The sequence below is a fragment of the Salvelinus fontinalis genome, chromosome 10, assembly GCF_029448725.1.
Source record: "Salvelinus fontinalis isolate EN_2023a chromosome 10, ASM2944872v1, whole genome shotgun sequence".
In the NCBI taxonomy this organism is placed as follows: domain Eukaryota; kingdom Metazoa; phylum Chordata; class Actinopteri; order Salmoniformes; family Salmonidae; genus Salvelinus; species Salvelinus fontinalis.
Genome location: NC_074674.1, coordinates 47,921,068 through 47,945,455, shown reverse-complemented (window position 1 = coordinate 47,945,455; position 24,388 = coordinate 47,921,068). Strand labels below are relative to the sequence as shown.

At 44.5% G+C, this 24,388-nt stretch overlaps 1 protein-coding gene across 1 annotated transcript in view; it reads left to right on the top strand.

Moving 5' to 3' along the window:
- LOC129863319 (V-set and immunoglobulin domain-containing protein 10-like 2) overlaps nucleotides 1–24,388 on the top strand; it is a 142,136-nt gene that overhangs the window by 48,951 nt on the left and 68,797 nt on the right. Inside the window, exons 5-6 of the mRNA XM_055935209.1 lie at nucleotides 2,148–2,292; nucleotides 21,955–22,010. Coding sequence (XP_055791184.1) covers nucleotides 2,148–2,292; nucleotides 21,955–22,010 — 201 coding nt within the window. The remainder of the gene's footprint in view (nucleotides 1–2,147; nucleotides 2,293–21,954; nucleotides 22,011–24,388) is intronic.

Sequence of the window (24,388 nt, the reverse complement as noted above, 5' to 3'; positions counted from 1 at the left end):
TAGTGTGTGTTTCAAATCAAATTAAATGTTATTGGTCACATACACATGGTTAGCAGATGCTAATGTGAGTGTAGCGAAATGCTTTTGCTTCTAGTTCCGACCGTGCAGTAATATCTAACAAGTAATCTAGCAACTTCACAACAACTACTTTATTCACACAAGTGTGATGGAGTGAATAAGAGTATGTACATATAAATATATGATGAGCGATGGCCGAACAGCACAGGCAAGATGCAGTAGATGATATAGAGTACAGTATAAACATATGAGATGAGTAATGTAGGGTATGTAAATATTATATAAAGTGGCATTGTTTAAAGTGACTAGTGATACATGTATTACATAAAGATGGCAAGATGCAGTAGATGGTATAGAGTACAGTATAAACATATGAGATGAGTAATGTAGAGTATGTAAACATTATATAAAGTGGCATAGTTTAAAGTGGCTAGTGATACATGTATTACATAAAGATGGCAAGATGCAGTAGATGGTATAGAGTACAGTATAAACATATGAGATGAGTAATGTAGGGTATGTAAATATTATATAAAGTGGCATTGTTTAAAGTGACTAGAGACACATTAATTACATCCAATTTTTATTATTGAAGTGGCTAGAGATTTGAGTCAGTATGTTGGCAGCAGCCACTCAATGTTAATGGTGGCTGTTTAACAGTCTGATGGCCTGGAGATAGAAGTTTGATGGCCTGGAGATAGACTGTTTCTCAGTCTCTCGGTCCCTGCTTTGATGCACCTGCACTGACCTCACCTTCTGGATGATAGCGGGGTGAACAGGCAGTGGCTCGGGTGGTTGTTGTCCTTAATGATCTTTTTGGCCTTCCTGTGACATCGGGTGGTGTAGGTGTCCTGGAGGGCAGGTAGTTTGTTCCCGGTGATGTGTTGTGCAGACCTCACTAACCCTCTGGAAAGCCTAGCGGTTGTGGGCGGAGCAGTTGCCGTACCAGGCGGTGATACATCTGCATCTGTAAAAGTTTGTGAGTGTTTTCAGTGACAAGACACATTTCTTCAGCCTCCTGAGGTTGAAGAGGCGCTGCTGCTCTTTCTTCACCATGCTGTGTGTGTGTGTGGACCATTTCAGTTTGTCCGTGATGTGTACGCCGAGGAAATTAAAACGTTCCACCTTCGCCACTACTATCCCGTCGATGTGGATAGGGGGGTGCACCCTCTGCTGTTTCCTGAAGTCCACAATGATCTCCTTTGTTTGTTGACGTTGAGTGTGAGGTTATTTTCACCACACTCCGAGGGCCCTCACCTCCTTCCTGTAGGCCGTCTCGTCGTTGTTGGTAATCAAGCCCACCACTGTAGTGTCGTCTGCAAACTTGATGATTGAGTTGGAGGCGTACATGGCCACGCAGTCATGGGTGAACAGGGAGTACAGGGGAGGAATGAGAACGCACCCTTGTGGGGCTCCAGTGTTGAGGATCAGCGGGGTGGCGATGTTGTTACCTACCCTCACCACCTGGGGGCGGCCCGTCAGAAAGTCCACGACACGGTTACACAGGGTGGGGTTGAGACCCAGGGTCTTGAGCTTAATTGCGAGTTTGGAGGGTACTATGGTGTTAAATGCTGAGCTGTAATTGATGAACAGCATTCTTACATAGCATTCTTACATAGGTATTCCTCTTGTCCAGATGGGTTAGGGCAGTCTGCAGTGTGATTGTGATTGTGTCGCCTGTGGACCTTTTGGGGTGGTAAGCAAATTGGAGTGGGTCTAGGGTGTCAGGTAGGGTGGAGGTGATATGATCCTTGACTAGTCTCTCAAAGCACTTCATGATGACGGAAGTGAGTGCTACGGAGCAATAGTCGTTTAGCTCAGTTACCTTAGCTTCTTGAGAACAGGAACAATGGTGGCCCTCTTGAAGCATGTGGGAACAGCAGACTGGAATAAAGATTGATTGAATATGTCCGTAAACACACCAGCCAGCTGGTCTGCGCATGCTCTGAGGACGCAGCTAGGGATGCCGTCTGGGCCGGCAGCCTTGCGAGGGTTAACACGTTTAAATGTTTTGCTCACATTGGCTGCGGTGAAGGAGAGCCCACAGGTTTTAGTTGTGTAGGTAACATAGTGTTTGTAACGTAGTGTGTGTGTGTGTTTAACATAGTGTGTGTGTGTCCTCTCCCCAGTCGGTCCTGATATTCCCCAGATAGATGTGACTCCCTACAGTATAACAGACAGAGGATACTCTGCTCAGGAGAGACAGACAGTCTCTCTGCTCTGCCAGGCCCAGTCCAACCCTCCCAGTCAATATGTCTGGTTCTACAACAACAGGTATGCCTTAACACACACATACAAACACACACACTCAATCATGAATCATTATATTTTATGATTATCTTATTTGTTCAGTATTTAACATGAACATCTTTGGCTAGATTGAATCAGTTCATCTTTGGCTAGATTGAATCAGTTCATCTTTGGCTAGATTGAATCAGTTCATCTTTGGCTAGATTGAATCAGTTCATCTTTGGCTAGATTGAATCAGTTGCTTGCAGTTCCGCTCATGATAACCGACCACTGCATACAGTTTTTACATGTTCTATTTAGCCGATGTTGGAGGTGTAATTGCGTTGGACCTTTTCAAATCAGCACGTGGCTCCCATAATTTTCAGTCCCCAGGTCCAGAACAAATTCAAGCAAACATATAGTGTTATACAGAGCCATGAGTGCATGGAACTCCCTTCTATCTTATATAGCGCAAGTGAACAGCAAACCTGGTTTCAAAAAAAAGAATTAAGCAACAACTCATGGCACAACGCATCTCCCCCATGTGACCCTGGCCTGAAGTAGAGAATATTGTGATAAATTGCAGGCTACAATACTTGCCTAGAGAGTTCTCAGCCATACTTTTTGTGGCTGTTTATTTACCACCACAGACAGAGCACTAAGACTGGCACTAAGACCGCACTCAGTCAGCTGTATAAGGAAATAAGCAAACAGGAAACCACTCACCCAGAGGCGACGCTCCTAGTGGCCGGAGACTTTAATGCAGAGAAACTTAAATCAGTTCTACCAAATCTCTATCAACATGTTAAATGTGCAACCAGAGGGATTTTTTTTTTAGATCACCTGTACTCCACACACAGAGACGCATACAAAGCTCTCCCTCGCCCTCCGTTTGGTAAATCCGACCACAACTCTATCCTCCTGATTCCTGCTTACAAGCAAAAACTAAAGCAGGAAGCACCAGTGACTCGGTCTATAAAAACATGGTCAGATGAAGCAGATGCTAAACTACAGGACTGTTTCGCTATCACAGACTGGAACATGTTCCGTGATTCTTCCGATGGCATTGAGGAATACACCACATCAGTCACTGGCTTTGTCAATAGGTGCATTGAGGATGTCGTCCCCACAGTGACTGTACGTACATACCCCAACAAGAAGCCATGGATTACAGGCAACATTCGCACTGAGCTAAAAGGTAGAGCTGCCGCTTTCAAGGTGCTGGACTCTAACCTGGAAGCTTACAAGAAATCCCGCTATGCCCTGTGACGAACCATCAAACAGGAAAAGCGTCAATACAGTGCTAAGATTGAATCATACTACACCGGCTCCGACGCTCGTCGGATGTAGCAGGGCTTGCAAACTATTACAGACTACAAAGGGAATAACAGCCGAGAGCTGCCCAGTGACACGAGCGTACCAGACGAGCTAAATCACTTCTATGCTCGCTTCGAGGCAAGCAACACTGAGGCATGCATGAGAGCTTCGGCTGTTCCGGACGACTGTGTGATCACGATCTCCGTAGCCGACGTGAGTAAGACCTTTAAACAGGTCAACATACACAAGGCTGCGGGGCCAGACGGATTACCAGGACGTGTGCTCCGGGCATGTGCTGACCATATGGCAGGTGTCTTCACTGACATTTTCAACATGTCCCTGACTGAGTCTGTAATACCAACATGCTTCAAGCAGACCACCATAGTCCCTGTGCCCATGAACACAACGGCAACCTGCCTAAGTGACTACAGACCCGTAGCACTCACGTCAATAGCCATGAAGCGCTTTGAAAGGCTGGTAATGGCTCACATCAACACCATTATCCCAGAAACCCTAGACCCACTCCAATTTGCATACCGCCCAAACAGATCCACAGATGATGCAATCTCTAATGCACTCCACACTGCCCTCTCCCACCTGGACAAAAGGAGCACCTATGTGAGAATGCTATTCATTGACTATAGCTCAGCGTTCAACACCATAGTACCCTCAAAGCTCATCACTAAGCTAAGGAACCTGGGACTAAACACCTCCCTCTGCAACTGGATCCTGGGCATTCTGACGGGCCGCCCCCAGGTGGTGAGGGTAGGTAGCAACACATCTGCCACGCTGATCCTGAACACTGGAGCTCCCCAGGGGTGCGTGCTCAGTCCCCTCCTGTACTCCCTGTTTACCCACGACTGCATGGCCAGGCACGACTCCAACACCATCATTAAGTTTGCTGATGACACAACAGTGGTAGGCTTGATCACCGACAACGACGAGACAGCCTATAGGGAGGAAGTCAGAGAACTGGCCGGGTGGTGCCAGAATAACAACCTATCCCTCAACGTAACCAAGACTAAGGAGATGATTGTGGACTACAGGAAAAGGAGCACCGAGCACGTCCCCATTCTCATCGACAGGGATGTAGTGGAGCAGGTTGAGAGATTCAAATTCCTTGGTGTCCACATCAACAACAAACTAGAATGGTCCAAACACACCAAGACAGTCGTGAAGAGGATAGGACAAAGCCTATTCCCCCTCAGGACACTAAAAAGATTTGGCATGGGTCCTGAGATCCTCAAAAGGTTCTACAGCTACAACATTGAGAGCATCCTGACCGGTTGCATCACTGCCTGGTACTGCAATTGCTCGGCCTCCGACCGCAAGGCACTACAGAGGTTAGTGCGTTCGGCCCAGTACATCACTGGTGCAAAGCTGCCTGCCATCCAGGACCTCTACACCAGGCGGTGTCAGAGGAAGGCCCTAAAAATTGTCAAAGACCCCAGCCACCCCAGTCATAGATTGTGCTCTCTACTACCACATGGCAAGCGGTACCAGAGTGCCAAGTCTAGGACAAAAAGGCTTCTCAACAGTGTTACCCCCAAGCCATAAGACTCCTGAACAGGTTACCAATTGGTTACCCGGACTATTTTCATTGTGTACCCCCCCCCCCCCAACCCCTCTTTTACGCTGATGCTACTCTCTGTTTATCTTATATGCATAGTCACTTTAACTATACATTCATGTACATACTACATCAATTGGCCCGACCAACCAGTGCTCCCGCACATTGGCTAATCGGGCTATCTGCATTGTGTCCCACCACCCGCCAACCCCTCTTTTTACGCTACTGCTACTCTGTTCATCAAATATGCATAGTCACTTTAACCATACCCACATGTACATACTACCTCAATAAGCCTGACTAACCTGTGTCTGTATATAGCCTCGCTACTCTTATTTTCAAATGTCTTTTAACTGTTGTTTTATTTCTTTACTTACCTACACACAAACATACCTTTTTCTCCACACTATTGGTTAGAGCCTGTAAGTAAGCATTTCACTGTAAGGTCTACACCTGTTGTATTCAGCATTTCACTGTAAGGTCTACTACACCTGTTGTATTCAGCATTTCACTGTAAGGTCTACACCTGCTGTATTCAGTATTTCACTGTAAGGTCTACACCGGTTGTATTCAGCACACATGACAAAAAAACTTTGATTTGATTTGATTTAGAGCTACCGCTTTCAAGGAGCAGGACAATAGTCCAGACGCTTACAACAATGCCCTCAGATTAACCATCAAACAGACAATGTGTCAATACAGGACTAAGATTGAATCCTACCACACCAGCTCTGACGCTCATTGGATATGGCAGGGCTTGCAAACTATTCCAGACGACTGTGTGATCAGGCTCTCCGTAGCCGATGTGAGCAAGACATTTAAACAGGTCAACATTCACAAGGCCGCGGGGCCAGACGCAACACCAGGACGTGTACTCAGAGCATGTGCAGACCAACTGGCAAGTGTCTTCACTGACTTTTTTAACCTCTCCCTGACTGAGTCTGTAATACCTACTTGTTTCAAGCGGACCACCATAGTCCCTGTGCCTAAGAACTTGAAGGTAACCTTCCTAAATGATTACCGCCCATAGCACTTACGTCGGTAGCCATGAAGTGCTTTGAAAGGCTTGTCAATGCACACATCAACACCATCATCCTGGAGGCCCTAGACCCACTCCAATTCGCATACCACCCCAACAGGTCCACAGATTACGTAATTTCGATTGCACTCCACACTGCCCTTTCTCACCTGGACGAAAGGAAGACCTATGTGAGGATGCTGTACATTGATTACAGCTCAGTGTTCAACACCATAGTGTGCTCAAAGCTCATTACTAAGCTAAGGACCCTGGGACTAAACACCTCCTTCTGCAACTGGATCCTGGATGTCCTGATGGGCCGCCCCAGGTGGTAAGGGTAGGCAACAACAGGCAACAACACATCTGCCATGCTGATCCTCAACACAGGGGCCCCTCAGGGGTGCGTGCTTATTCCCCTCCTGTACTCCCTGTTCACCCACGGCTGCGTGGCCAAGCACAACTCCAACACCATCATTAAGTTTGCTAACGACACAACGGTGGTAGGCCTGATCACGATAATGATGAGACAGCCTATAGGGAGGAGATCAGAGTTCTGGAAGTGTGGTGCCAGGACAACAACCTCTCCCTCAATGTGAGCAATACAAAGGATCTGATCGTGGACTACAGGAAAAGTAGGGCGGAACACACCCCCATTCTCATCGACGGGGCTGTAGTGGAGCGAATCGAGAGCTTTCCGTTCCTTGTTGTCCACATCACCAACAAACTATCATGGTCCAAAAACACCAAGACAGTCGTGAAGAGGGCACGACAATGCCTATTCCCCCAGGAGACTGAAAAGATTTGGCATGGGTCCTCAGATCCTCAAAAAGCTCTACAGCTGCACCATTGAGAGCATCCTGACTGGTTGCATCACAGACTGGTATGACAACTGCTCGGCATCCAACCTTAATGCATTACAGAGGGTAGTGCGTACGACTCTAGGGGGCCAAGCTTCCTGCAATCCAGGACCTCTATACTAGGTGGAGTCAGAGGAAGGCCCAAAAAATGGTCAAAAACTCCAGTCACCCAAGTCATAGACTGTTCTCTCTGCTACCGCACGGCAAGCGGTACCGGAGCGCCAAGTCTAGGTCCAAAAGACTCCTTAACAGCTTCTACCTCCAAAAGACTACTGAACAATTAATAAAATGGCCACCGGACTATTTGCATTGACAACCCACCCTTTGTTTTAACACTAACCCTACTCGCTGTTAATTATCTATGCATAGTCACTTTACCCCTATCTATATGAACATATTACCTCAACTTACCTGTACCCCCCTCACATTGATTGGGTACCAGTAACCCCTGTATATAGCCTCCGTATTGTTATTTTATTGTGTTACTTTTTAAACCTTAGTTTATTTCGAAAATATTTTTTGAACTCTATTTTCTTAAAACTGCATTGTTGGTTAAAGGCTTGTAAGGTAGATAGCATTAAGGTAAGGGTTGGTAAGGATAAGCATTTCATTGTATTCAGCGCATGTTACAAATACAATTTTGTAGGATTTTTTTCAGATTTAAGGACAAGTGAGGTTTCATGACAATAAGAAGAGCAGCCGGTCAATGATTTGACAGCACCAACACAGTTACACCTCCGACAGCGCCTAAACAGAAGCAATGCAGTCATCATTATCGCAGATTAGCGCTGGAACTGATTGAGTCTAGGCCTTTATTTGTCTGTTGTATGAACATATGTTTTCTATCTTCCCTACAAATTTCTGAATTGGTTCTAATCCCAGTCAGGTGTTTTATATATTGGTTTTAATACCAGTCAGGTGTGTGTTAAATAAATTGGATCTAATCCCATACAGGTGTTTTATATATTGGCTCTAATACCAGTCAGGTGTGTGTTAAATATATTGGCTCTAATCCCATACAGGTTTTTTATATATTGGGTCTAATCCAGCCAGGTGTTTTATATATTGGTTCTAATCCAGCCTGGTGTTTTATATATTGGTTCTAATCCAGCCAGGTGTTTTATATATTGGTTCTAATCCAGCCTGGTGTTTTATATATTGGTTCTAATCCAGCCAGGTGTTTTATATATTGGTTCTAATCCAGCCTGGTGTTTTATATATTGGTTCTAATCCAGCCAGGTGTTTTGTATATTGGTTCTAATCCAGCCAGGTGTTTTATATATTGGTTCTAATCCCAGCCAGGTGTTTTATATATTGGTTCTAATCCAGCCTGGTGTTTTATATATTGGTTCTAATCCAGCCAGGTGTTTTATATATTGGTTCTAATCCCAGCCAGGTGTTTTATATATTGGTTTTAATCCCAGTCAGGTGTTTTATATATTGGTTCTAATCCAGCCAGGTGTTTTATATATTGGTTCTAATCCCAGACAATATATAGCCATGGGGGTTGATACTCTGAATTGGTCGATTCCCCATCAGACTATACTCATTGCTCCCCCCATAGCTTTAAACAGCTCTACAGGTGCTGCTAACATGGATGAAACTTCAGATGGACTTTATGTTATTGTTCCACTATTGTCAAGGTACTGTTTCCACTTCCTCGTACAGGCAGAGGGGTATTGTTAGAAGTAATCTCATCTCCATCCAACTCAGGCCTGTCAGTAGCTACACGAGGAAGCGTCACTCATCTAATATTACCTTGAATACTCCATCTGATATGAGCTCTCGAAATAGTGGCCTAGGAATTATTCATTTGAATGCTAGAAGCTTGATCGAAAGGCTAGATTTGATTGAAATACTGGTCTCACAATCACATGCTGACATAATGATTATATCTGAATCCTGTCTCTGTGTCTCTGTTCCAGACTCAGATGTTCTGTTAGCTGGGTATAATGTCTACAGAGCAGAGTGGGTAGAGGTAGACTCAGATGTTCTGTTAGCTGGGTATAATGTCTACAGAGCAGACAGAGTGGGTAGAGGTAGACTCAGATGTTCTGTTAGCTGGGTATAATGTCTACAGAGCAGAGTGGGTAGAGGTAGACTCAGATGTTCTGTTAGCTGGGTATAATGTCTACAGAGCAGAGTGGGTAGAGGTAGACTCAGATGTTCTGTTAGCTGGGTATAATGTCTACAGAGCAGACAGAGTGGGTAGAGGTAGACTCAGATGTTCTGTTAGCTGGGTATAATGTCTACAGAGCAGACAGAGTGGGTAGAGGTAGACTCAGATGTTCTGTTAGCTGGGTATAATGTCTACAGAGCAGAGTGGGTAGAGGTAGACTCAGATGTTCTGTTAGCTGGGTATAATGTCTACAGAGCAGACAGAGTGGGTAGAGGTAGACTCAGATGTTCTGTTAGCTGGGTATAATGTCTACAGAGCAGACAGAGTGGGTAGAGGTAGACTCAGATGTTCTGTTAGCTGGGTATAATGTCTACAGAGCAGACAGAGTGGGTAGAGGTAGACTCAGATGTTCTGTTAGCTGGGTATAATGTCTACAGAGCAGAGTGGGTTGAGGTAGACTCAGATGTTCTGTTAGCTGGGTATAATGTCTACAGAGCAGACAGAGTGGGTAAAGGTAGACTCTGATGTTCTGTTAGCTGGGTATAATGTCTACAGAGCAGACAGAGTGGGTAGAGGTAGACTCAGATGTTCTGTTAGCTGGGTATAATGTCTACAGAGCAGAGTGGGTAGAGGTAGACTCAGATGTTCTGTTAGCTGGGTATAATGTCTACAGAGCAGACAGAGTGGGTAGAGGTAGACTCAGATGTTCTGTTAGCTGGGTATAATGTCTACAGAGCAGAGTGGGTAGAGGTAGACTCAGATGTTTTGTTAGCTGGGTATAATGTCTACAGAGCAGAGTGGGTAGAGGTAGACTCAGATGTTCTGTTAGCTGGGTATAATGTCTACAGAGCAGAGTGGGTAGAGGAAGACTCAGATGTTCTGTTAGCTGGGTATAATGTCTACAGAGCAGACAGAGTGGGTAGAGGTAGACTCAGATGTTCTGTTAGCTGGGTATAATGTCTACAGAGCAGACAGAGTGGGTAGAGGTAGACTCAGATGTTCTGTTAGCTGGGTATAATGTCTACAGAGCAGACAGAGTGGGTAGAGGTAGACTCAGATGTTCTGTTAGCTGGGTATAATGTCTACAGAGCAGACAGAGTGGGTAGAGGTAGACTCAGATGTTCTGTTAGCTGGGTATAATGTCTACAGAGCAGACAGAGTGGGTAGAGGTAGACTCAGATGTTCTGTTAGCTGGGTATAATGTCTACAGAGCAGACAGAGTGGGTAGAGGTAGACTCAGATGTTCTGTTAGCTGGGTATAATGTCTACAGAGCAGACAGAGTGGGTAGAGTTAGACTCAGATGTTCTGTTAGCTGGGTATAATGTCTACAGAGCAGATAGAGTGGGTAGAGGTAGACTCAGATGTTCTGTTAGCTGGGTATAATATCTACAGAGCAGACAGAGTGGGTAGAGGTAGACTCAGATGTTCTGTTAGCTGGGTATAATGTCTACAGAGCAGACAGAGTGGGTAGAGGTAGACTCAGATGTTCTGTTAGCTGGGTATAATGTCTACAGAGCAGACAGAGTGGGTAGAGGTAGACTCAGATGTTCTGTTAGCTGGGTATAATGTCTACAGAGCAGAGTGGGTAGAGGTAGACTCAGATGTTCTGTTAGCTGGGTGTAATGTCTACAGAGCAGACAGAGTGGGTAGAGGTAGACTCAGATGTTCTGTTAGCTGGGTATAATGTCTACAGAGCAGACAGAGTGGGTAGAGGTAGACTCAGATGTTCTGTTAGCTGGGTATAATGTCTACAGAGCAGACAGAGTGGGTAGAGGTAGACTCAGATGTTCTGTTAGCTGGGTATAATGTCTACAGAGCAGACAGAGTGGGTAGAGGTAGACTCAGATGTTCTGTTAGCTGGGTATAATGTCTACAGAGCAGACAGAGTGGGTAGAGGTAGACTCAGATGTTCTGTTAGCTGGGTATAATGTCTACAGAGCAGACAGAGTGGGTAGAGGTAGACTCAGATGTTCTGTTAGCTGGGTATAATGTCTACAGAGCAGACAGAGTGGGTAGAGGTAGACTCAGATGTTCTGTTAGCTGGGTATAATGTCTACAGAGCAGAGTGGGTAAAGGTAGACTCAGATGTTCTGTTAGCTGGGTATAATGTCGACAGAGCAGACAGAGTGGGTAGAGGTAGACTCAGATGTTCTGTTAGCTGGGTATAATGTCTACAGAGCAGACAGAGTGGGTAGAGGTAGACTCAGATGTTCTGTTAGCTGGGTATAATGTCTACAGAGCAGACAGAGTGGGTAGAGGTAGACTCAGATGTTCTGTTAGCTGGGTATAATGTCTACAGAGCAGAGTGGGTAGAGGTAGACTCAGATGTTCTGTTAGCTGGGTATAATGTCTACAGAGCAGACAGAGTGGGTAGAGGTAGACTCAGATGTTCTGTTAGCTGGGTATAATGTCTACAGAGCAGACAGAGTGGGTAGAGGTAGACTCAGATGTTCTGTTAGCTGGGTATAATGTCTACAGAGCAGACAGAGTGGGTAGAGGTAGACTCAGATGTTCTGTTAGCTGGGTATAATGTCTACAGAGCAGACAGAGTGGGTAGAGGTAGACTCAGATGTTCTGTTAGCTGGGTATAATGTCTACAGAGCAGAGTGGGTAGAGGTAGACTCAGATGTTCTGTTAGCTGGGTATAATGTCTACAGAGCAGAGTGGGTAGAGGTAGACTCAGATGTTCTGTTAGCTGGGTATAATGTCTACAGAGCAGAGTGGGTAGAGGTAGACTCAGATGTTCTGTTAGCTGGGTATAATGTCTACAGAGCAGACAGAGTGGGTAGAGGTAGACTCAGATGTTCTGTTAGCTGGGTATAATGTCTACAGAGCAGACAGAGTGGGTAGAGGTAGACTCAGATGTTCTGTTAGCTTGGTATAATGTCTACAGAGCAGACAGAGTGGGTAGAGGTAGACTCAGATGTTCTGTTAGCTGGGTATAATGTCTACAGAGCAGACAGAGTGGGTAGAGGTAGACTCAGATGTTCTGTTAGCTGGGTATAATGTCTACAGAGCAGACAGAGTGGGTAGAGGTAGACTCAGATGTTCTGTTAGCTGGGTATAATGTCTACAGAGCAGAGTGGGTAGAGGTAGACTCAGATGTTCTGTTAGCTGGGTGTAATGTCTACAGAGCAGAGTGGGTAGAGGTAGACTCAGATGTTCTGTTAGCTGGGTATAATGTCTACAGAGCAGAGTGGTTAGAGGTAGACTCAGATGTTCTGTTAGCTGGGTATAATGTCTACAGAGCAGACAGAGTGGGTAGAGGTAGACTCAGATGTTCTGTTAGCTGGGTATAATGTCTACAGAGCAGAGTGGGTAGAGGTAGACTCAGATGTTCTGTTAGCTGGGTATAATGTCTACAGAGCAGAGTGGGTAGAGGTAGACTCAGATGTTCTGTTAGCTGGGTATAATGTCTACAGAGCAGAGTGGGTAGAGGTAGACTCAGATGTTCTGTTAGCTGGGTATAATGTCTACAGAGCAGACAGAGTGGGTAGAGGTAGACTCAGATGTTCTGTTAGCTGGGTATAATGTCTACAGAGCAGACAGAGTGGGTAGAGGTAGACTCAGATGTTCTGTTAGCTGGGTATAATGTCTACAGAGCAGAGTGGGTAGAGGTAGACTCAGATGTTCTGTTAGCTGGGTATAATGTCTACAGAGCAGAGTGGGTAGAGGTAGACTCAGATGTTCTGTTAGCTGGGTATAATGTCTACAGAGCAGACAGAGTGGGTAGAGGTAGACTCAGATGTTCTGTTAGCTGGGTATAATGTCTACAGAGCAGACAGAGTGGGTAGAGGTAGACTCAGATGTTCTGTTAGCTGGGTATAATGTCTACAGAGCAGACAGAGTGGGTAGAGGTAGACTCAGATGTTCTGTTAGCTGGGTATAATGTCTACAGAGCAGACAGAGTGGGTAGAGGTAGACTCAGATGTTCTGTTAGCTGGGTATAATGTCTACAGAGCAGACAGAGTGGGTAGAGGTAGACTCAGATGTTCTGTTAGCTGGGTATAATGTCTACAGAGCAGAGTGGGTATAGGTAGACTCAGATGTTCTGTTAGCTGGGTATAATGTTTACAGAGCAGAATTAGTAGAGGTAGACTCAGATGTTCTGTTAGCTGGGTATAATATCTACAGAGCAGACAGAGTGGGTAGAGGTAGACTCAAATGTTCTGTTAGCTGGGTGTAATGTCTACAGAGCAGACAGAGTGGGTAGAGGTAGACTCAGATGTTCTGTTAGCTGGGTATAATGTCTACAGAGCAGAGTGGGTAGAGGTAGACTCAGATGTTCTGTTAGCTGGGTATAATGTCTACAGAGCAGACAGAGTGGGTAGAGGTAGACTCAGATGTTCTGTTAGCTGGGTATAATGTCTACAGAGCAGAGTGGGTAGAGGTAGACTCAGATGTTCTGTTAGCTGGGTATAATGTCTACAGAGCAGAGTGGGTAGAGGTAGACTCAGATGTTCTGTTAGCTGGGTATAATGTCTACAGAGCAGAGTGGGTAGAGGTAGACTCAGATGTTCTGTTAGCTGGGTATAATGTCTACAGAGCAGACAGAGTGGGTAGAGTTAGACTCAGATGTTCTGTTAGCTGGGTATAATGTCTACAGAGCAGATAGAGTGGGTAGAGGTAGACTCAGATGTTCTGTTAGCTGGGTATAATGTCTACAGAGCAGACAGAGTGGGTAGAGGTAGACTCAGATGTTCTGTTAGCTGGGTATAATGTCTACAGAGCAGACAGAGTGGGTAGAGGTAGACTCAGATGTTCTGTTAGCTGGGTATAATGTCTACAGAGCAGAGTGGGTAGAGGTAGACTCAGATGTTCTGTTAGCTGGGTATAATGTCTACAGAGCAGACAGAGTGGGTAGAGGTAGACTCAGATGTTCTGTTAGCTGGGTATAATGTCTACAGAGCAGACAGAGTGGGTAGAGGTAGACTCAGATGTTCTGTTAGCTGGGTATAATGTCTACAGAGCAGACAGAGTGGGTAGAGTTAGACTCAGATGTTCTGTTAGCTGGGTATAATGTCTACAGAGCAGACAGAGTGGGTAGAGGTAGACTCAGATGTTCTGTTAGCTGGGTATAATGTCTACAGAGCAGACAGAGTGGGTAGAGGTAGACTCAGATGTTCTGTTAGCTGGGTATAATGTCTACAGAGCAGACAGAGTGGGTAGAGTTAGACTCAGATGTTCTGTTAGCTGGGTATAATGTCTACAGAGCAGATAGAGTGGGTAGAGGTAGACTCAGATGTTCTGTTAGCTGGGTATAATATCTACAGAGCAGACAGAGTGGGTAGAGGTAGACTCAGATGTTCTGTTAGCTGGGTATAATGTCTACAGAGCAGACAGAGTGGGTAGAGGTAGACTCAGATGTTCTGTTAGCTGGGTATAATGTCTACAGAGCAGACAGAGTGGGTAGAGGTAGACTCAGATGTTCTGTTAGCTGGGTATAATGTCTACAGAGCAGAGTGGGTAGAGGTAGACTCAGATGTTCTGTTAGCTGGGTGTAATGTCTACAGAGCAGACAGAGTGGGTAGAGGTAGACTCAGATGTTCTGTTAGCTGGGTATAATGTCTACAGAGCAGACAGAGTGGGTAGAGGTAGACTCAGATGTTCTGTTAGCTGGGTATAATGTCTACAGAGCAGACAGAGTGGGTAGAGGTAGACTCAGATGTTCTGTTAGCTGGGTATAATGTCTACAGAGCAGACAGAGTGGGTAGAGGTAGACTCAGATGTTCTGTTAGCTGGGTATAATGTCTACAGAGCAGACAGAGTGGGTAGAGGTAGACTCAGATGTTCTGTTAGCTGGGTATAATGTCTACAGAGCAGACAGAGTGGGTAGAGGTAGACTCAGATGTTCTGTTAGCTGGGTATAATGTCTACAGAGCAGACAGAGTGGGTAGAGGTAGACTCAGATGTTCTGTTAGCTGGGTATAATGTCTACAGAGCAGAGTGGGTAAAGGTAGACTCAGATGTTCTGTTAGCTGGGTATAATGTCGACAGAGCAGACAGAGTGGGTAGAGGTAGACTCAGATGTTCTGTTAGCTGGGTATAATGTCTACAGAGCAGACAGAGTGGGTAGAGGTAGACTCAGATGTTCTGTTAGCTGGGTATAATGTCTACAGAGCAGACAGAGTGGGTAGAGGTAGACTCAGATGTTCTGTTAGCTGGGTATAATGTCTACAGAGCAGAGTGGGTAGAGGTAGACTCAGATGTTCTGTTAGCTGGGTATAATGTCTACAGAGCAGACAGAGTGGGTAGAGGTAGACTCAGATGTTCTGTTAGCTGGGTATAATGTCTACAGAGCAGACAGAGTGGGTAGAGGTAGACTCAGATGTTCTGTTAGCTGGGTATAATGTCTACAGAGCAGACAGAGTGGGTAGAGGTAGACTCAGATGTTCTGTTAGCTGGGTATAATGTCTACAGAGCAGACAGAGTGGGTAGAGGTAGACTCAGATGTTCTGTTAGCTGGGTATAATGTCTACAGAGCAGAGTGGGTAGAGGTAGACTCAGATGTTCTGTTAGCTGGGTATAATGTCTACAGAGCAGAGTGGGTAGAGGTAGACTCAGATGTTCTGTTAGCTGGGTATAATGTCTACAGAGCAGAGTGGGTAGAGGTAGACTCAGATGTTCTGTTAGCTGGGTATAATGTCTACAGAGCAGACAGAGTGGGTAGAGGTAGACTCAGATGTTCTGTTAGCTGGGTATAATGTCTACAGAGCAGACAGAGTGGGTAGAGGTAGACTCAGATGTTCTGTTAGCTTGGTATAATGTCTACAGAGCAGACAGAGTGGGTAGAGGTAGACTCAGATGTTCTGTTAGCTGGGTATAATGTCTACAGAGCAGACAGAGTGGGTAGAGGTAGACTCAGATGTTCTGTTAGCTGGGTATAATGTCTACAGAGCAGACAGAGTGGGTAGAGGTAGACTCAGATGTTCTGTTAGCTGGGTATAATGTCTACAGAGCAGAGTGGGTAGAGGTAGACTCAGATGTTCTGTTAGCTGGGTGTAATGTCTACAGAGCAGAGTGGGTAGAGGTAGACTCAGATGTTCTGTTAGCTGGGTAAAATGTCTACAGAGCAGAGTGGTTAGAGGTAGACTCAGATGTTCTGTTAGCTGGGTATAATGTCTACAGAGCAGACAGAGTGGGTAGAGGTAGACTCAGATGTTCTGTTAGCTGGGTATAATGTCTACAGAGCAGAGTGGGTAGAGGTAGACTCAGATGTTCTGTTAGCTGGGTATAATGTCTACAGAGCAGAGTGGGTAGAGGTAGACTCAGATGTTCTGTTAGCTGGGTATAATGTCTACAGAGCAGAGTGGGTAGAGGTAGACTCAGATGTTCTGTTAGCTGGGTATAATGTCTACAGAGCAGACAGAGTGGGTAGAGGTAGACTCAGATGTTCTGTTAGCTGGGTATAATGTCTACAGAGCAGACAGAGTGGGTAGAGGTAGACTCAGATGTTCTGTTAGCTGGGTATAATGTCTACAGAGCAGAGTGGGTAGAGGTAGACTCAGATGTTCTGTTAGCTGGGTATAATGTCTACAGAGCAGAGTGGGTAGAGGTAGACTCAGATGTTCTGTTAGCTGGGTATAATGTCTACAGAGCAGACAGAGTGGGTAGAGGTAGACTCAGATGTTCTGTTAGCTGGGTATAATGTCTACAGAGCAGACAGAGTGGGTAGAGGTAGACTCAGATGTTCTGTTAGCTGGGTATAATGTCTACAGAGCAGACAGAGTGGGTAGAGGTAGACTCAGATGTTCTGTTAGCTGGGTATAATGTCTACAGAGCAGACAGAGTGGGTAGAGGTAGACTCAGATGTTCTGTTAGCTGGGTATAATGTCTACAGAGCAGACAGAGTGGGTAGAGGTAGACTCAGATGTTCTGTTAGCTGGGTATAATGTCTACAGAGCAGAGTGGGTAGAGGTAGACTCATATGTTCTGTTAGCTGGGTATAATGTCTACAGAGCAGAATGGGTAGAGGTAGACTCAGATGTTCTGTTAGCTGGGTATAATATCTACAGAGCAGACAGAGTGGGTAGAGGTAGACTCAAATGTTCTGTTAGCTGGGTGTAATGTCTACAGAGCAGACAGAGTGGGTAGAGGTAGACTCAGATGTTCTGTTAGCTGGGTATAATGTCTACAGAGCAGAGTGGGTAGAGGTAGACTCAGATGTTCTGTTAGCTGGGTATAATGTCTACAGAGCAGACAGAGTGGGTAGAGGTAGACTCAGATGTTCTGTTAGCTGGGTACAATGTCTACAGAGCAGAGTGGGTAGAGGTAGACTCAGATGTTCTGTTAGCTGGGTATAATGTCTACAGAGCAGAGTGGGTAGAGGTAGACTCAGATGTTCTGTTAGCTGGGTATAATGTCTACAGAGCAGAGTGGGTAGAGGTAGACTCAGATGTTCTGTTAGCTGGGTATAATGTCTACAGAGCAGACAGAGTGGGTAGAGTTAGACTCAGATGTTCTGTTAGCTGGGTATAATGTCTACAGAGCAGATAGAGTGGGTAGAGGTAGACTCAGATGTTCTGTTAGCTGGGTATAATGTCTACAGAGCAGACAGAGTGGGTAGAGGTAGACTCAGATGTTCTGTTAGCTGGGTATAATGTCTACAGAGCAGACAGAGTGGGTAGAGGTAGACTCAGATGTTCTGTTAGCTGGGTATAATGTCTACAGAGCAGAGTGGGTAGAGGTAGACTCAGATGTTCTGTTAGCTGGGTATAATGTCTACAGAGCAGACAGAGTGGGTAGAGGTAGACTCAGATGTTCTGTTAGCTGGGTATAATGTCTACAGAGCAGACAGAGTGGGTAGAGGTAGACTCAGATGTTCTGTTAGCTGGGTATAATGTCTACAGAGCAGACAGAGTGGGTAGAGGTAGACTCAGATGTTCTGTTAGCTGGGTATAATGTCTACAGAGCAGAGTGGGTAGAGGTAGACTCAGATGTTCTGTTAGCTGGGTATAATGTCTACAGAGCAGAGTGGGTAGAGGTAGACTCAGATGTTCTGTTAGCTGGGTATAATGTCTACAGAGCAGACAGAGTGGGTAGAGGTAGACTCAGATGTTCTGTTAGCTGGGTATAATGTCTACAGAGCAGAGTGGGTAGAGTTAGACTCAGATGTTCTGTTAGCTGGGTATAATGTCTACAGAGCAGAGTGGGTAGAGGTAGACTCAGATGTTCTGTTAGCTGGGTATAATGTCTACAGAGCAGACAGAGTGGGTAGAGGTAGACTCAGATGTTCTGTTAGCTGGGTATAATGTCTACAGAGCAGACAGAGTGGGTAGAGGTAGACTCAGATGTTCTGTTAGCTGGGTATAATGTCTACAGAGCAGACAGAGTGGCTAGAGGTAGACTCAGATGTTCTGTTAGCTGGGTATAATGTCTACAGAGCAGACAGAGTGGCTAGAGGTGGGGGTATTGCCATAAATGTTAAATGCAACCTAGATGTCACTGTGTCCATTTCAACATCTGTTCCCGAAACAGTATGAATGCTTAGTTCTATTTGTGGTCCTTGTTCATAATGCACTATTAACGCCAGCGGGAGTTTATCGCCAACCCTCAGCTCCGGTATCTGCTCTAAGCAAATTGTTTGAGTTAATGTCTAATTATGTAAACTCTGAATTATTGATTATCGGAGATCTCAATCTGGACCGGCTGATGCCATTATCGTTTAAATGAAAAGACTTTTGTAAAGAACTAAATCTTACTCAACTAATAACTATACCTACCTGTCCTAATCCAAAAGACCCCCAAAAATCTACATTAATAGACCTTATCTTAAATAGACCTCACAAATATATAGCTAGTGGGTTATTTGCTAATGACATTTATTTATTTATTTTTTATTTATTTTACCATTATTTTACCAGGTAAGTTGACTGAGAACACGTTCTCATTTGCAGCAACGACCTGGGGAATTGTTACAGGGGAGAGGAGGGGGATGAATGAGCCAATTGTAAACTGGGGATTATTAGGTGACCATGATGGTTTGAGGGCCAGATTGTGAATTTAGCCAGGACACCGGGGTTAACACCCCTACTCTTACGATAAGTGCCATGGGATCTTTAATGACCTCAGAGAGTCAGGACACCCGTTTAACGTCCCATCCGAAAGACGGCACCCTACACAGGGCAGTGTCCCCAATCACTGCCTGGGGCATTGGGATATTTTTTTAGACCAGAGGAAAGAGTGCCTCCTACTGGCCCTCCAACACCACTTCCAGCAGCATCTGGTCTCCCATCCAGGGACTGACCAGGACCAACCCTGCTTAGCTTCAGAAGCAAGCCAGCAGTGGTATGCAGGGTGGTATGCTGCTGGCAAAAAAACCCACTGCCCTATTGCATGAATCAGAGATACTAGGCTAAAAACCCTGACCCCCGTATAATTCTAAAGAGAAACTATAAACACTTCTCAGAGCCGTTATCTTTCACCTTTATTATTCAGAGCTTTTATCCGTAAACTGCATGAAGGACCCAGTTTAGCATTCTCTTTCTTTTCATCAATTTTTACCTTCATGAATGATCAACACGCCCCGTTAAAGTGACTTAGGGTAAAAAATCGAACAGATCCTTGGTTCTCCTGTGATTTGAAAATCCTTTTTCTGCAAAATAATCAATCATGGGCCTTGGCGAGGAAAACTGGCGAAACAGCTGATTGGCTGCTTTTTAGGCAATTGAAAAATAAATGGACCGGAGGAATAAAAAAGGCCAAATCTAGGTATTTTCTTGATGCTATGACAGAGTCTGCTGGTGATCCTGCTAAATTCTGGAAAACTGTCAACTCACATAAACGCGGAAACTCCTTGACTTCCCTGCCGAAGCAAATTACATCGTAATCTGGGATCATCACTGACCGAACTGAAATTTGTGATGTTTTTAGTAAGCATTTTATATCTGCTGGTTTTCTTTTTGAAAGAAAAAGTGGCCAACATGATCCTAACCGGTCTATTGTTTCAATCCCTCGGCCTTCAGCTGATGTGGAAAACAGTAAGCCGGTTTTTAATTTTCAAAAAGTCACAGAAGATGAGGTCTTATCTGCGCTATCTGCTATAGATTCTAAGAAATCATTAGGCGCTGACAATCTGGATCCATATTTACTCAAGTGTGCGGCACCTATTATTGCTGGTGTGGTGACGCATATTTTTAATCAAACATTTGTCGTTGGAAAGATTCCTAAATCTTGGAAAACAGCTTTTGTTTTACCACTCCTCAAGGGAGGTGATGGTAGTGAATTGGATAATTATCGGCCCATCTCTAAGCTCTCCTGTTTGGCTAAAATTCTAGAGTCATTCGTGAATAGGCAACTACATTCTTTTTAACTGTTTACAATACTCTTTCTAGTAATCAATCTGGCTTTAGACCTAAACACAGTACTATTACGGCCACTGTACGTGTTGTAAATGATATTACTAATGCCCTAGATAATAGAAGTACTGTGCCGCCTTGTTCATAGATTTATCTAAAGCTTTTGACACTGTAGACCATGCGATACTTTTGGGTAAGCTGTCATTAATAGGACTGGGATTGGATGCCCGTCGTTGGTTTCATGACTATCTAAAGGATAGAAGTCAGGCTGTTAGAGTCGACGGCATCCAGTCGGAGCCATTGGAGTTGGTTAAAGGGGTCCCACAAGGTTCTATAATTGGTCCATTACTGTTCACTCTCTACATAAACAATATCGGTGATGAGATAAAAGTCAAATTAATTTATATGCTGTTGACACGGTCATGTACTCTATCGCTTCAACGGATGACCAAGCATTATCACTATTGGAGACAGATTTTAAGTTATTACAAGGGTCTTTTATACTAGCTGAAACGTGTTTTAAATGCAAAGAAAACAAATTTCATGATTTTTAATAGGTTCAAAAAGTTGGTTGAAAATACACTTGCACTTACGAGCTTAGCTGGTTGTCTAATTAATCAGGTCTCTGCATATAAATACTTAGGGATATGGTTGGATGATAAACTGTCTTTTAAAATGCATATTGACGAACTTTGTAAACGGCAAAAAATCAAGCTAGGCTTCCTCTATAGAAACAGGACGTGTTTGTCCCCTACAAATAGAAAACAAATTGTGCAAGCTACTTTTATGTCTGTTATAGATTATGGGGATATTATTTACATGCTACGGCATCAACACTTAAAATCGCTGGATGCTACTTATCATTGCGCACTTAGGTTTATAACGGGTGCTAGCTACAGACTCACCACTGTGTTTTATATCAAAATGTGGGTTGGACTTCACTGTCCATGAGACGAGAACAACATGCTCTCGTGTTTGTCTATAAAGCACTTCTGAATAAACTACCTTCTTATCTATCATCACTCATCAATATTAGAATTAGAATTCCTAAAACCATGTCTCAACATGGATTACACTTGAGGCCCCTGCAATTTCCACAGAGTTGGGTATGTCTGCAAGTTCTTGTGCTGTTAGGTTATTCTACTATGTGTAAATGTGATGCTGTATTTTTTTATTATCTGTGATCGTTTTGTTTGTCTTGTTTATTTTTTTTTATCATTGTACCTAAACTGTATTTGTAAACATATATACGCAGGGCCCAGCTGTAAATGAGACATTGGTCTCAGTCTGTGTTCCTTGTTGAAATAAAGGTATAAAAATAAATATTAATATAATCTCAGGTCACGTGTTTTATATATTGGTTCTAATCCCAGCCAGGTGTTTTATATATTGGTTCTAATTCAGTCAGTTGTAATTTAAATTGGTTCTAATCCAGCCAGGTGTTTTATATTTTGGTTCTAATCCAGCCTGGTGTTTTATATATTGGTTCTAATCCAGCCAGGTGTGTTATATAATGGTTCTAATCCAGCCAGGTGTACACGGGACCCCAGTTCACCATCACTAGGATTCTGCGGATGCACACTGGTACCTACACCTGTCAGTCTCAGAACACGTACCTCAAATCCCGCTCTCTCAAGACCATCAACCTCACTGTTTACTGTGAGTACCCTCTGAGTTCTAACCCCTAACCCCTGACTTCTAACACCTGACCTCACACACACACACATACGGGCAAACACATATACCGACACGACACACAAACACACATATATAACCCCAGAAACAACCACAGAAACACACACCACACACACGCACGCACGCACGCACGCACGCACGCACGCACGCACGCACGCACGCACACACACACACACACACACACACACACACACACACACACACACACACACACACACACACACACACACACACACACACACACACACATACAATAACGACACAGTGTTGTGTTGTATGTTGTCCCCCTGTCCCCAGACCCTCCAGATGGTTCCCCCTCCTGCTCTGTTCTGCCAGCAATGAACTACTCCTCCCTCAACCTGACCTGTTCATGGCTGGGGGGCCTGCCCCCCCCTTCACTACGCTGGACCACAAACCCTCTCTCCCTGGCACAGGTACACACACACACATGCACACGCACGCACGCACCCAGAGAGGGTCCTAACAAATTAAATGACTGTTGTTCTGGTTAATATTGCACCAGGGAGGGGCGTGGCTTGGTGGTGAAGGGGCGTGGCCAGCCAACAATGTCTCCGTACTGCAGTCTGGATCCCAGACCTCCAACAACTCTCTGTTCACCTGCCTGGGGATACACCCTGCTCTCAACACCTCCACACAATGCACTGCACGGGCTTGTAAGTCTCACACACAGCATGGTCCTATATTCCACATACACGTACACACACCAGTGTTGCGGAAGCTACACTGAAAATATAGTTTACCAAACTACCAATTACTTCACACTGGAAGAAGTTAAGCTACGCTATTTTATTTATTTAACCTTTATTTAACTAGGCAAGTTAGTTTAAGAACAAATTCTTATTTACAATGACGGCCTACCAAAAGGCCTCCTGAGGGACTGCGTCTGGGATTTAAAAAATACATTAAAAATATAGGACAAAAAACACATCACGACAAGAGAGACAACACACTACATAAATAGATACCTAAGACAACAACATAGCAAGGCAGCAACACATGACAACACAATATATATCACGCAAGGCAGCCACAACTGTCATTAAGAGTGTCCATGATGGAGCCTTTGAATGATAAAACTGTCCAGTTTGAGTGTTTGTTGCAGCTCGTTCCAGTCGCTAGCTGCAGCGAACTGAAAAGACAAGCGACCCAGGGATGTGTGTGCTTTGGGGACCTTTAACAGAATGTGACTGGTAGAATGGGTGTTGTATGTGGAGGATGAGGGCTGCAGTAGATATCTCCGATAGGAGGGAGTGAGGCCTAAGAGGGTTTTATAAATAAGCATCAACCAGTGGGTCTTGCGACGGGTATACAGAGATGACCAGTTTACAGAGGAGTATAGAGTGCAATGATGTGTCCAATAAGGAGCATTGATGGCAAATCTGATGGCCAAATGGTAAAACACATCTAGCCGCTCGAGAGCACCTTTACCACTAAAGCTACAGTTAAGAAAAATGTAGGTTTCTCAAATAAAGTTAGTTTAAAAATGTGTTCACTACATCCAAACGACTTTGTAAAACATTCTGATATACTGTATACACCTGAAATGTCACAAGTCTGAAATGACTAAAATTCAGATCACTTTTGGGTCATTTGTGACCGACCGGCTTGGTTCGGTCCTATGTAGCAAAATTTGGAGTTGAGCTATAAAATGTTATATCATACACTACAGCTGAGGAACAATGGGAACGTGATTCTGCTTGAATAGTCATTGGCTCACTCACGCGTTGAAAAGGAACGAGATGGAGTCACAATCCATGCCAGGCACACCTGTGAGCTCTGGACCTCCACCTCCGACAGGCAGAGTCAACATATAGTACGAGGCTGGTTCGTCAGGTTTTTGGTTCATCCTGACATTTCCATTCCTCCTCTGACAACAGAACTTGACCAACTGCTCACCAGGCATAGGCACTTCCCGCTGTGGCCGTCTATTTCAGCATCATTTCGTGAATCTCTGAGACAAGCAATGGAGAAATTAAAATGTTCAAATATTATTCTTAAGATATGTGTTGACTGAATATAAGTAAGGGTTGTCTGCTAAACAATCAAGTTAAGTTTCTCCAGAAATAAATAATTCTAAATAACTGGCTGTATTTACCTAATTAGTGAGAATGTCTCACCCCATGTTCAAGAATTGCCTTTTTCTCGCTCACTCTAGGTTAAATGAAAATGAAATCTCCAAAATAGCGTTACTTTTAGACCAACACCAGTATATCTAAAAATATTTTTTTCAATAATTACATTTAGAG